At 29.3% G+C, this 14,876-nt stretch overlaps 1 protein-coding gene across 1 annotated transcript in view; it reads left to right on the top strand.

Moving 5' to 3' along the window:
* LOC142334046 (uncharacterized) overlaps window positions 1-14,876 on the top strand; it is a 20,134-nt gene continuing 5,258 nt past the window's right edge. The window contains exons 1-3 of the mRNA XM_075381713.1: window positions 1-70; window positions 3,632-3,876; window positions 13,314-13,550. Of these exons, the coding sequence (XP_075237828.1) occupies window positions 1-70; window positions 3,632-3,876; window positions 13,314-13,550 (552 nt within the window). The remainder of the gene's footprint in view (window positions 71-3,631; window positions 3,877-13,313; window positions 13,551-14,876) is intronic.

Genomic DNA, 14,876 nt, shown 5'->3' on the forward strand with positions numbered 1-14,876 from the left:
ATGTCAACATTACTCTACAGAAATGCCAAGACATCTGTTCACAGTCTAGCGTGTAATTGTGAATGCACCAGTAAATGTGTAGCCTTGAACAGACTCAGGCCAACCATTCTTGAGGCGTGTGGTTAATTGAGACCCAACCACCAAAGAACATCAGTATGCACAATCTAGTATTCAATCCAGTATTAAAAACAACTGTATTTTCAAGGACTTGAACCTTAGAACATATCAGCTGATTATGCGATGACAAATTTAACCAATGGACCTACCCAGTGGGGTTTTTAACATTATTTCACTGGAGTTTATTTTTAAAATCTATACAAATTTTTTGAAATTTCATCGTTATTTCTTATTTTAAAAATTATAAACTGAAATTTGAAGAACCTATAAATTAAAGAAAAAAAAACAAGTTTATTTTCATGAAAAATAATGTTTATTTTAAGATAATTAAATTCAGGATTTTATTGGTAGTTATTAAATGGTTAACATAAAAAATAAAAATTTTCATTAAATGCTCTAAAAAAAAAATAAAAATTTATAATGCTTTTGTTATTACTTTTAAATAGGTTTTTTTATGGCAAATCTTCTTTCTTTTTATAATTAAACATGGTAATGCCAATTGCAATATATAAATCAATTCTAAATTTTAATAACACGTGTTTTTTTTTATGTATATAACTATACCTTACGAATGATATATAAATTGCAGTTTATTTTAACATTTCTATTTAATAATAAAACATAAGAAACCTGTGGCAAAATAAACGTGTAAAAAAAGATTTTAACTACATAAATTTTTATAAAAGTAATTTGATTACGTTGTACAAGAAAAAGATTACTAATGAACCGATTTATCTTTTTTATTACACTTTTTTATCTTTCAGTTTCTGGTAAGTTTTATTTAAATATTATATCATTTTTATTACATATTTTTATTGAAATTTTATTGATGCGTAATTATAAACTCTACCAAAATAAGCACCAGAGCGTGAATTAAATTTGTAACTAATAGTGTAAAGAAACATCTGCAGTAGACAATCGTTCTGGAGATATGTTACAGCCGATTACAGTGGAGCTCTGTATTCAATAATAATCTCTGATCAGTGGGTGGTATTCGATTGTATGGCGGTAGCCATTGGTAAAAGTTATTAAAATTTTTTAACCTGTTGTACTATCTACTGATATCTATCTAATTATAAAATTGAATGGATTTGTTTATGATTTATCACTGGAAGAAAATTAAAAATTGTAATTTATTTTATGAAATTATAACCTGCTCTCCTTATTACTCTATCCTTATACAATGTAAATTGTTAAGAAATCTATGCTACCTTTCCTATATACTACAACCTTCATAAGATTATGAATGAATATAACTTATTACTTCCTTGTAAAAAGTAAAGGACGTATTGAATCATGAAAAATTTCAGTTTTCAGATTTCAACGGAAATATCCATTTTGACCATCCCTGAATCCATTTTGACTAGTTTCAGGTGTGATATCAGTATGTACATATGTATGAATCTCACATAACTCAAAAACAATTAGCCATTGAATGTTGAAATTTTGGATTTAGGACTGTTGTAACATCTAGTTGAGCACCTCACCTTTTGATTGCAATTGACTTAGCCTAAAATGTCCAAAAAAATTGGATTTTAGACTACTTCTTAACTGCATAATAAGCCCTCATTGAGAGATTTTCAACGATATATCATAAGTGGTACTTATTTTCATTGGTTCCAGAGTTATAGCAAAATAGAATTTTAATTAATGAAATATTTGGGTCTTACAAGGTGTGTGAGAAAAGTAATGAGACTGGTTACATAAGGTAAGATTGGTAAATGAAGTGTAGTCTTGTACAGTCTCAGTTCGACCATTCCTGAGATGTGTGGTTAATTGAAACCAACCACCAAAGAACATCGGTATTCACGAACAAGTATTTAAATCCATGTAAAAATAACTGACTTTACTTAGACTTGAACACTGGAACTCTCGACTTTCAAATCAGCTGATTTGGGAAGACGTGTGCACCACTAGACCAACCCGGTGGGTAAACAAATATAGGTCTGGAAACGCTTTGTTTTCAAGTTACGTCTAACTAAAAATTTTGCTTGGATTTCAGCTCTTCTAATAAAAAGAAGCTCTACTGTAGTTTTTTAAGACCCAAATTAAGGAGTAAGGTTGGTGGTTTCTTATGTAATTTAAGCTGGGAAATAATATAAAATTGATCCCAGAACTGTAACTCGAGTAGTTTTTAAGTTATCCAATGTAAATGAACTGTCTTCATTAAGTTCACCAGTAGAACATGTCCTGAAAGTTTATCTGTTACTTTGTGGGACACTCTGTATATACAATATACATATAATTCATGAAAAATATAACAAACTTTCAGACCTGTTCAACTGGTGAAAATAAAGCATTTCATATAACATAACTTTGGAAACGCTTCGTTAACGAATATTGGTTGCTAAATGATGTCAACCTGATTTCTCTGGCTTTGTTAAATTTAAACCAGATTATTATTCTTTGGATACAAATTAATGGTAAATTTAATGGTTTTATATAAAATATTACCTAAAAAACTGGAAAAAATAAACGTCCCAGAACTGTATTTTTAATAGGTTTTTGAAAAATTAAGTGTAAAAAAAATTGGGATCGAGAAACAAACAATTTTATGTTTAGCGTAAAATAACTTTGTTAAATGATGTTTTCTTAACTGCAGTAATAAGACCTTATATTGAGAGATTTTCAACGATATATCATAAGTGGTACTTATTTTCATTGGTTCTAGAGTTATAGACTAATGAAATATTTGGATCTTACAAAGGCAAGATCCCAGTTCTGGGATCTCGCACATCGGTTTGAATCATATTTCATCTCGTTTTCTTTTTTTAATTTAAATATATTTGTTTATTAATAATTATTAACCTCTGATTGTAAACATTTTTTTACAATAAATAATCATTTAATAATAACAATAAAAAAAATAGAAAAAAATAAAAAAGGACTGTTGTAACAGTCCTTTGCTACTACAGTCCACCACTACTTGCTTAATGTGATTGTTAAACAGCAAATCCTCATCAAGGTACTTATGAACTCTAACTTGGCTGATTACACAGCCTTTATATTTAATGTGGGGGTTCCGACGATAATTTGTCTGCAGCCTTGAGAAGCATGTACTTCGTCTTGGGCACAGAAATCTTTAAATTTTGCAATTCCATCCAGTCCTTTGCGGTTGACAAAGCCACCTGCACTCGATCTTTTAGCTGCCATTGTGAGTTATCATGAACAAACAGGAGATAGTCATCTGTGAAAGCCTGGGCTGTGACCCCTTCTAGGAATGATTTTATTAGTGAAATAAAATTTTATGTACTTTTCATTTTTTTTAAATGTATTTATGTAATTTAATAGGCGTACAAGAAAGTCATGTGGTGTCCACATCAGATTTTTTATTTATCTACTTGAGTTTGAAGAAAAAATATGGGAATATTTTTTTGTAAACACAGATTTTTTTGTAGATCTCAAATAGGTTATAACATACAAAAAGTTTATTAATTTAATAAGATATATTGAATCTGTTTAACACATTCTATTTTATAATGTTTGTTAATCAGTTTAATGTTTTTTATTTCAGTATCTGCTAAATGTAAAAAGGGTTTTCATGGTTACAAACAAGAATTCAGATATGTAAAAGTAAATGGTGCTAGTATCTTTTATTGGTTTTTTGAATCTTTTAAGGCAGGTGAAGATCCATACCAGTTAAGTTCTGTTCCTCTAATTATTATTCCCGGATCTCCAGGACAGTCTGCATCTTCAATTGCTGTTCTAGAATCTGGACCTTTTAATGAATATGGATTACCCAGAGATAATTCTTCTATGGTAATTATTTAGATTCAGTTTTGTTATAAACTTTGTTTTAAAGTTTCTTATAAATCATATTTATTGTATTATTTGATTATGATGCGAAATATCTTGTTTGAATTTTTCAGTATAATAATATGTAGTATTTTAATGGAATTTTTACACTTACTAAGATTTACACTGAAATTAAGTGTAACAAAATGAAAAATAAAAAAATTGATGCCTGTATCATTGATGTTCACCACTTATTTAATTTAATCTTCTTTGTTTGCTTTTAAAGTATACAGAAATGATCAACATTTCATTAACATAAAGCTATTATTCTAATAAAAATCAGTCCAAAGTTTTGTTTTCTTTGAAATATTAATTATAATTACTGATAATGGAAGTTACTTTTAGTTCAGTTAGTGAAGGAAGTGAAACAGGCTCAAACTTACTGTACTACATAATTTTTCTGATATACTTAAATTATTTTCAACTATATCTTGGCTGTTTATTAACTGATTTGAACAGTTGAAGTATCGTTCTTGAAGGCGTAACATATTATTTAATAAAACATAACTCGATAAAACTAATTTTTATAGAGCTATTAATGATTAAATTGTATAAATGGCTGCCACATTAAGATTTTCAAAGGTAGAATTTTGAAACTTATATTTTTTAGATTTTGTCAGGTATATGCTCACCAAATTTTATTAAAATATTTTTAATATGTATAAGTTATCTTTCTGTAATTATTTAATTTATCTACTTGTACAATTATGTATTCTTAAGATATTGATTTTTATCAATAAAAAACTTAAAATTACAGATAGAAGGAAACTGAAGAAAGATAGGGCATTTATCCATAAGAATATTTTGGTGTCCTGAATTTGCCCTTATGGTTTGGTAAACACCTTCCAAAATAGTCTTTAGGTACCAGAAAATAATGGAAAAATATAATTACAATTGGAGAACATGTTTGTAAATATTAATAAGCAAAATATATTTTCCTTTAGTCTAAGGAATTATAAAACTTTTGATAACTTAGTAAATTTCATGATAATAAATGTAACGATAATACCAATAAATTGTGACTAGTTTTACTGATATCTTATGGCAGAATGTTACCAACTTGGCTTCTTATCTGGGAGTCTTTGGTTTGAATCCCAGTTGGGCATGATGTTTATCATACGCTACAAAATTCAATTTTACTTACAAGCCTCAAAATCTTCTGTGGTGAATTTATTTATCAAAAAAAAACAAACATTTAAAAAAATGTGAAATGTTCAAATATTTAGATGTAATATTGGATAAAATCAGTTGTAACGTTAGATAATCAATTTGAATTTGGCTTAATGTTAGCTCTTCTGTAATCCTGTAATAAGGCTGAAAATACTGTAATAAGAAATATTGAACATTATATTAAATATATTAAAAGTATAATTGAGAAAAAAATCAAAGTAAATCTTAGTAAAAAATTTTGGATCCTAGATGATTTTCTTGACTGAATGGTGTTTTATCATAAAACTTAATTGGCATTCAGTGTATAATTAATAAAAAATAAATTTAAAAAAAATAATCAGAACATTGAGATCCAAATACCAATACCCTTTTGCTTGACAGCTATCATATAACATTTTTAATAACAGCCACAACTTAAAACAAATGAAACATAAGAAATTATAAAAACTTCAAAAAAAAACTTTTTTCTGGTTCCATGACACCCGTTTTTTTTTTTTTTAAATATCCCAGTTTATCTACATTAATACTAGATACGGATGGAATTATATTCAATTTGAAAATTATAGTTTAAAAAAAATTTATATTTATTAAGTAGTATTAAGCCCTCTTTTTGGGGGCTGAAAAGTTTATTGTGGTAACTTCAACAAGTTGTTTTAATTTGGGTTAAAAAAATGAACCCATTATCTTTTATCAGGTAAAAAGATAAGGGTTTATTGAACCCTTATCTGATGGGGCAAAAAATCCGGCCATAGCAAGTTTTTATACAGAGAGATTCAAAGAAACGGGAAATTAAAAAAATTAAATAACGTTAATGAAAAATTTTTTTTAGAAAATGAATTTTATTTCATGTAATTGTACAAATGTTGCCATTTTAGGATACATACATTTTAGTTTATTTTTTAAATATGACATCTTGCAGGTGACCTCCTCTTCTACGTAAACACTCAAGAAGTCTCTTCGTTAAATTGTTCACTGTTTGACGTAACATCTCAACTGGAATTTTCGCAATTGCTTCTCGGATCTTTGCCTTCAGTTCCTCCGTTGTAGCACGTCTATTGTGGAAAACTTCTACTGGAACCACAAAAAGTAATCACAAGCTGAGAGATCAGGCGATCTGGAAGGCCATCTAATGTCACCATTTCGTGAAATGACACGTTGTCCAAACAATCGGCGTACAGCTGCCATCGATATTCGTGCAGTATGTGACGTTGCTCCGTCTTGTTGAAACCAGGCTGTGTTAAGAATCTGTGGAAATCTTTTTGTTGTTCCACAACAAAGGTTTCAATCATAGCTACGTAACGAGCCGACGTCACTGTACCAGATTAAAATGACGGCGAAATTCTCTACGCGCTCCCTCCACACTGTCATCGTTTTTGTAAAACGCTTTGATACCAAATGCACGTTGCGCATTACTCCAAGGATCCATGACAACTAAATGGCAGGTTAGGTTAGAGAGGCTGGCGCCACTTATCAAGTATTACCAATCACCCACGGCTAACAACACAACTTTCAAAATTTCCCGTTTCTTTGAATCATTCTGTATATATATATATATATATATGTTTATACTTGCATTGTTGTCGGCGCAGCTTCTCCCGCTGTGTATGGTTACTTATGTTTCCTGTAGTGGCCAATTTTTTTTCTTATATTTTTTAGTCAAGTAACTGCAGGCAGGTACAGTCAGTCTCATCACACATTTAGTAACAATATAAGTATACACTTCTTAAAAAATTAAAATTAAAAAAAAAACTCAAAAATTGTTTTTAGATATTTATCTGAAGAGTATTTACCAGCCTAAATCTACTGAATATTTATTTTCAGAAATTGTGGAAACTTGGAATCTCATTATTCAAAATGTTTTTACCTTTCTTCACTCCTTCAATGTTGAATGGTTTTTAAGGTTGAATTTCAGAAACATTAGAAATACATTTTTAGATATTCATATTAAAATTACACTGACAAAAGTCAAGTTGATATCTTTATTTATATCCAGAAATTCAAAAAAACCAAAAAGGTTTAAAAAAAAATCAAAAATCCATTTTAACCCTTAAAACTTTTCTTAGCATGTACTTCACCGTAAGAAGAATGTAAATTCAAATTTTCAACAATTTATCTTCATTAATTTTTGCTGGGTGTTAATTGCCATTGCTTATGACATGCTATTTTATATATATAGATATTAACCAAATTTCAAGTTTTTTGGTCAAGAGGTTTTTGAGTTAAGAAGGAGAAACTGTTGAGAAATGATGTTGAATATCTCTCACTTCTAAATTTGATTGACTTGAAACATTATAGTATTTAATAATTCATCAAACTAAAACTCAATTTTCTTGGGACACTATACAAAAAGTGAAAAATTCAAGATTGTAAAAATTCCTTCTACTTTCTTAAAATTTTTCCTAAAATTTAATGCTATCAATGAATATAACATTTTTGAGGAACTTATATTGAGTCGAGATATTAATAAAAATTTAGGGCCAACAAATGTAAGTACATACATACATCTTCTAGAAATTTCTATTACTGTTTTTTTATGTTCTGGAATATGAGAGCATTGAAACGCTAATATTTGGGCAAAACCCCCAACCTAAAATTTTGACTGATTGCTATACATTACCTTTATATCTATTCTTCTGTAGCAGCAAGGGAAATACAGGAAAGTAAAATTAAAAAGAAATCAATAATTTGTAAATGAATTATTATTGTAAATTAAATAGTGTTTTCAAAATAAAAATTTGCAGATATGAAGAACTTGACAATATTTTTTTTTTCTTCAGTCATTTGACTGGTTTGATGCAACTCTCCAAGATTCCCTATCTAGTGCTAGTCTTTTCATTTCGGCATACCCTCTACATCCTACATCCCTAACAATTTGTTATACATATTCCAAACGTGGCCTACCTACATAATTTTTTCCTTCTACCTGATATTAAAGCGACTATTCCATGATGCCTTAATATTGGCCCATAAGTCTGTCTCTTCTTTTAGCTTTCCAAATGCTTCTTTCTTCATCTATTTGCCGTAACACCTCTTCATTTGTCACTTTATCCACCCATCTGATTTTTAACATTCTCCTGTACCACCACATTTCAAAAGCTTCTATTCTTTTCTTCTCAGATACTCCGATCGTCCAAGTTTCACTTCCATATAAAGCAACACTCCAAACACATACTTTCAAAAATCTGACCTTTAAATTAATTTTTGATGTAAACAAATTGTATTTCTGACTGAAGGCTCGTTTCGCTTGTGCTATTCAGCATTTTATATCGCTCCTGCTTCGTCCATCTTTAGTAATTCTACTTCCCAAATAACAAAATTCTTCTACCTCCATAATCTTTTCTCCTCCTATTATCACATTCAGTGGTCCATCTTTGTTATTCTACTACATTTCATTACTTTTGTTTTGTTCTTGTTTATTTTCTTGCGATAGTTCTTGCGTAGGACTTCATCTATGCCGTTCATTGTTTCTTCTAAATCCTTTTTACTCTTGGCTAGAATTACTATATCATCAGCAAATCGTAGCATCTTTATCTTTTCACCTTGTACTGTTACTCCAAATCTAAATTGTTCTTTAACATCATTAACTGCTAGTTCCATGTAAAGATTAAAAAGCAACGGAGATAGGGAACATCCTTGTCGGACTCCCTTTCTTATTACGGCTTCTTTCTTATGTTCTTCAATTATTACTGTTGCTGTTTGGTTCCTGTAAATGTTAGCAATTGTTCTTCTATCTCTGTATTTGAACTCTAATTTTTTTTAAATGTGAACATTTTATTCCAGTCTACGTTATCGAATGCCTTTTCTAGATCTATAAATGCCAAGTATGTTGGTTTGTTTTTCTTTAATCTTCCTTCCACTATTAATCTGAGGCCTAAAATTGCTTCCCTTGTCCCTTGACAATATATATATATATATATATAGAAAACATGACAATTGTCAATGTCTGTTTATTTAATTTATATTTAGTAATGAATATAATGGAAAGGAAAATGCCCACACTTTTTTTTCAAAAAAAATTATTGTATTTATAGTAATGAAAAAATCTAAGTTGTAATACTTTCCTGGCAATGGTTATTTATTCTAATAAAATGGAAAAATTAAAAAAGCTAAAGTTTCTGACTTAAAAAAGTTGGTCAAAATTTCTTTTTTTGAGGGAGGATAATTTATGTTGAAATTTTATTGTAAAATTTCCATTATATGTTTAAATAAATCAAAAAAAGCTTTAAAAATTCAATTCTGCTCCCCCACCTCCAAAATCACCTTCCTAGAAAATATTTTGATTTTTCTATGTTTACTATGTTATATGAAAGAAATTAAACAAAACATTTCACTAAAAAATGTTCAACAAATAAAAAAGTTACCTAAGATTTCTTTCTTAAGGGTGGGATGAATTATGATGAAATTTTATTGTAATATTATTATTAAAAGTCCATTAAACATTAAACCTTTAATGCTTTAACCCTTAAATGCAAAGTGAGGTACTTAGCACCCCACCACATCTTCTTTTGCCTGTATTGTAAACAGTGTGCGATTGATTTCGCTGCATATCCAGCTAGTCCTCTATCCTCATTTGACCTTCAAGTACACTAGTTCTGCTTTCAGTTTTGTTGCATGTGTTACAATATAATCATACTTCAGGGTTCTGTGTCACCCCTCTTTTTGTTAAGATTGGTGGTTTTTTTTTTCATTTGTTATTATGAATCCAAGTAGTTGTAGTAAGTTTGAAAGTTTTATCAAAGGTAAATCTGATGAGGAATACGACAGTGATGGTAATGCCAGTTATGATGATGATGTTTTAGAAGTCCAGTTTGATAGAGAAGATAACATTTCATGTTCTTGTAATTAGGACAATATTTCAACATCTCGTAGTGTAACAATATTAGGAAAGGATGGATATAAATGGAGCACCGCTAGTTCAAAGGCATACTCCTAAAAGAAACATAGTTGCTTGTCGACCTGGAAATATTAGTCAGGCAAAAAATATTACAACTGAAAAAGAAGTTTGGGATGTTTTACTAATAAGTTCCATAGTAACAAATGATGAAATTAAAAAACGGAAAGAACATTACGCTAGTGTACAGTGGTATATTGGAGAGACTAATGAAAACAAAATTTATGCATTAATTGGTCTACGATACATTGTTAGGTCATTAAAATGTGGTGGTCTTAGTACAAGTGAAATATGGTCGTGTGAGTTCGGTAATCCTATAATTCATTACATTATGACTGAAATGCGTTTTTGGTTTTTGATTAACTGTTTACGTTTTGATGATAGGAAATTTTTAATCGAAAACAATAATTTTCCTCCATTCAGATCAGTTTGGAAACCCTTTCTGTCAATTTGTAAAGCAAATTATTCACAACCACGAATACTGCACAGTACATGAAATGCTTCTTGGTTTTGCGGGAACTGTAAATTTAGGGTTTATATGAGATCAAAACCTGATAAATATGATTTAAGAATTTTCAGTTTATGTAATTCAAATACATTCTACATGATTTATGCTTTGCTTTATGTAGGTAAAAATCATCCAACTGAAAAACTAACACCAACCAAAACTGTTCAAGAATTAACTATGTGTATTCGTGGTTCTGGTCGCAATATTATCATAGACAATCATTTTGTAGTGTATGGTAGCACAAGAAGTGCTAAATCACAACATAAGTATTGTCGGTACTTTACAAGGTAATAAAAGGTAGATTCCACAATTGTTTTTACCATCTAGAAAGACTGAAGTTGGGGCTTCAAAATTTGCTTTTGACCGGCAGAAAACTATAGTTTCATAGAGCTTAAAAAAAAGGAAAAGCTGTAATACTGCTGTCAACCTTTCATTCTGACAAAACTATGCTTGAATCAAGTGGAAATTCAGAAATAGTTCACTTTTACAATGAAACAAAAACTGGAGTTGATTATCATGACTGTCTGGTTCATACCTACACTGTTTCTCGTAAAACTAAAAGATTGCCATCTAGATACTTTTATAGTATGCTAGACACCGCTGGTGCGAATGCTAAAGTTCTATATGAATGAGGTCATTGTGTTAAAAGAACAATATTTTTGAAAAAGCTTGGTAAGTAACTGGCTTACAAATATATGAAAGAATGACTAAATAAACCTCTAACAACAGAATTGAAGTCAGGTATAATGAAGTCGCTCGGTATCAAGAAAATGTAGAAGTTTTGGAAACGAGGAAGATATTCAATTTGCCCAAGAATAAAGACAGGAAGACAAAATTGTTCTGTTTCACATCTAAAAATAAAGTCTCTACTGTACATGAAAAAGACGTTTGTATTAAATGTTTAAAAAAATTTTTTTCAGTGTCAAATGACAATTATTAGGTTATATGTATTTTAAATAATAGGTAAGTTTAAAAATCAATAATTTTATTAATAAAGTATGTTTTTTTAATAATTTGGCAACTTAATTTTATTAAATAGTTATGGGATGCTCATGCACCCTTCTTTGGATGCTTGTGTGTCAAGTTTTCCATGTGTTTCAGGATTAAATAAACCCAAAACGTTTTGAAAAATTCAAAAAATTATATTTTTAAACTTTAATTAGTTCCCCCAACCACCAATATTGCCTCCAAAATATGTTTGTTTTTTTGGGTTCCTTGCACTACTATTACTACTACGTATAGGAAGGCATTAAAAAAAAATTGGTATAACAATATGCAATAAATAAAACGGTAGCTTTTCAGTTTTTGGGAAAGGGAAAATTTTATGGCAAAATTTAAAAAAAGATGGTAAATAACCATACATGCATATGTTGAACTTTATGTTTGCAAAATTTTGAGATAATTGACCACCAACATTCCTTGAACCTCCTGAAAATATTAACTTCAAAATTTTACCAATAAATTACCCCATATACACAATTCTTTGTATAAAATTTCATCAAAATTGATTCATCGAGTCAAGAGTTATTAAGCTTCAAACACACCAGACATGTACATATATTTATATGAACATTACCACTCCCCAACTTTTTTGATGTCTTTTTGGGTTCTTGGAACATAAAACATCAAGAAATGAAAAAAAATCTATACCCCATTTTTTGACTGATTACCATACTTTCCTTATTGCAGTATAGATATAGAGCTATGATGCCCAGAAAGTAAAAGTAATTTTGAATTTGAATAGATATACATAACACTACCTATAATGTGAATTGTGTTTCAACTGTTGTTTGTTATTTTTGTGTTTTAATTTCTACTGTAAAACATTTTTTTGTAAAATTGTATTCATAAGAAATTAGTGAAAATTTTCCTCAAAATTCAAGGTCCACATATTACAGAATTGTTACAGACACAATTTTTTGACAGTATTGTTTCTGGGGATGAGACATTGATACAGTTTATCAATATTGGAAATTGTCCAAACAGTGAATGTACATACACACACCTGTGAACAACACCAATAAATTTTTAATAATTGAAATAAAAAAAGATGGTTACTTGTTTTGTGACTTAAAGAAATTTTGTTGGAAGAATTTATTAAGCCGGATCCAGCAATGCATACACTGCCAGTAGCACTAACGGGATACTACACAAATTTAAGTAGCAGATTTTTTACCATCTCCTTTTTAGCCCTCATTTTCATCTGTTAATGTAATTGTAGAGATGGCTATCTAATCAATATTTGAAAAGAAAATTTATTCATGGATGGAGTCAGCAAATGATTGGTACTTTGGTGGTGATGTTCTTTGAAGAGAGAATAGACAAGCTGGTGTCACATTACAAGTGCTTAAATTTGGGCAGAGATTATGTCTACAAGTAATATAAGTATGTTTGTATCTTTTGTTTATATTAAATTTTTTTTCCATTTATTTGTCTTACTAGACTTAATCTATAAATAACTCTTGTATTTCATATTTGTATGGTGTTTGAAGGTATAATAATGAATGAATATGTTTAAAGGGCTTTAATTGTTTTTTTATACCAATATTTTTGATTAATATGATTAAAATGTATTATTTATGGTTTAGTTTTCCCATTTTAAAATACACGAGTTATCCCTGTATATGTAATACATGCACCAAGTGTCTAAATATTTTATGTTGAAATTTTAATAACCCATGAAAATAAAATTTTATTAGTGGTTAGTAAGGATTTATGGGTTATTCTGTATAAAAGTCTTTTCATATAGTTTATTTTTAAATAAGAATGATTATTTTTTATTCAAATTTTGTGAACTGTTTAATTTATAAGAATTATTTTCTCTGTTTACAGTGCCGAGATTATCATGTATTATACATAGATGCAGTACCTGGTACTGGGTTTAGTGAAGTGGATAGTGGATGTAAAAAATGTTATCGTACAAACAGTTCACAGGTTGCCAATGATCTGGTTAAAGTAGTACTTGAATTTTATAAAAGAAAACCACATTTTCAATCTGTTCCAAGTTTCATATATGCTCAATCATATGGTGCACAAATTGCGGTTAAGTTTAGTCTTTTACTTGATGAGGTAATTGTTAGTATTTTATTATTTATTTATTTGAAAACTTAAACTGTACCTGGTTATTGATTCATTGAGAAATTTTGTAAATTTCTCTGTATTTTCTTCCTTCACTTATACCCATTTTCTTATGTTTCCAATTTGCTTGTTACTAGAGAGCTAGCTAATTCATAGGACTTGAAAAAAAAAACCATAATTTGATTGGTTGTTTATCCTTGCACTCAATTAAAATTTTTCTATTTTTTAACAGGTGGTATTAAGAAATTCTTGCATGTTATGGGCTACAGTCGTATTAATTGTGATTTTAATAATTCTAATAGTGTGTAGTAGTGTCTGTTTCAAATTACCTTTTGAATAACTGCTCAAAAGTGAAACACAAAATTGTTTAATTCTGAAAATATCTGAAATATATATTTTTGTATGAGACTACTACTTGGGGTGTTCTCGAAACTACTTTCAAAGTAGCCATAACCCTAGTCTTTTTATTTTAAATTTTTTGATTGGTCTCCTATGAGAACTTGTGGATGATTGTAGTATGGTGGACACAAACTGAAAAAAATAATAGATTGTTTCAAGGTAAGGAGCATTCGCTAAAGTTGATATTTTATCATTTGAAAAGATATGTAAAGGTTTTCTACTTTTTTGAACACTGTGTGTGTGTGTGTGTGTGTGTGTGTGTGTGTGTGTGTGTGTGTGTGTGTGTGTGCATGCTTGTGTGTATAGGGGTATGCACACACATGTGTGTTCTGCACTGTGTTTTATTGCACTTCATGGTGAAACAATTTTATGAATTATTTTAAGTAATTAAGTATTTATAAATTAAAACTTAATTATTTTTACAATTAAATAAGTAATATTTCAGTTTAGTTTCATTAATTAAAACATTTTGAATTTTACAATGAATAAAAATCAGGCTTGTAAAAATTCTTCAGATATTTTTTGCTTGCGGAGAATTCACAATGAAAAGTCAACGGAAACCAGTATCAAATTTTCTGAAAACTGCTTACAGACATTATTTTAACTGTCCCTTGGGAGACCAAGAAAAATCCTGGGCTTTATCTTAAACTAACCCATTGGAAAAAAAGAGCAATTGCTTTTCGGCGTACCTGTGATTTAGCAAGAGCCTACTAACTGTCATGATGAATGTTTTTTTTTGCTTAACAGATGTTACTGGTTTCAATTCAAACAATAAAGGCAGTATCGCATACTCAAATATTTGTTCAAATATGAGACCAGTACTTTATGATGCTGATTTATCAATTTCGATTGCTCTAACTTCTTGGAAAGAAATTTCTGATTCCCCAGAAGGTTCAACCAATGAATCCTCAACTTCAA

This window comes from Lycorma delicatula, chromosome 13, assembly GCF_047948215.1.
Source record: "Lycorma delicatula isolate Av1 chromosome 13, ASM4794821v1, whole genome shotgun sequence".
NCBI classification, from domain to species: domain Eukaryota; kingdom Metazoa; phylum Arthropoda; class Insecta; order Hemiptera; family Fulgoridae; genus Lycorma; species Lycorma delicatula.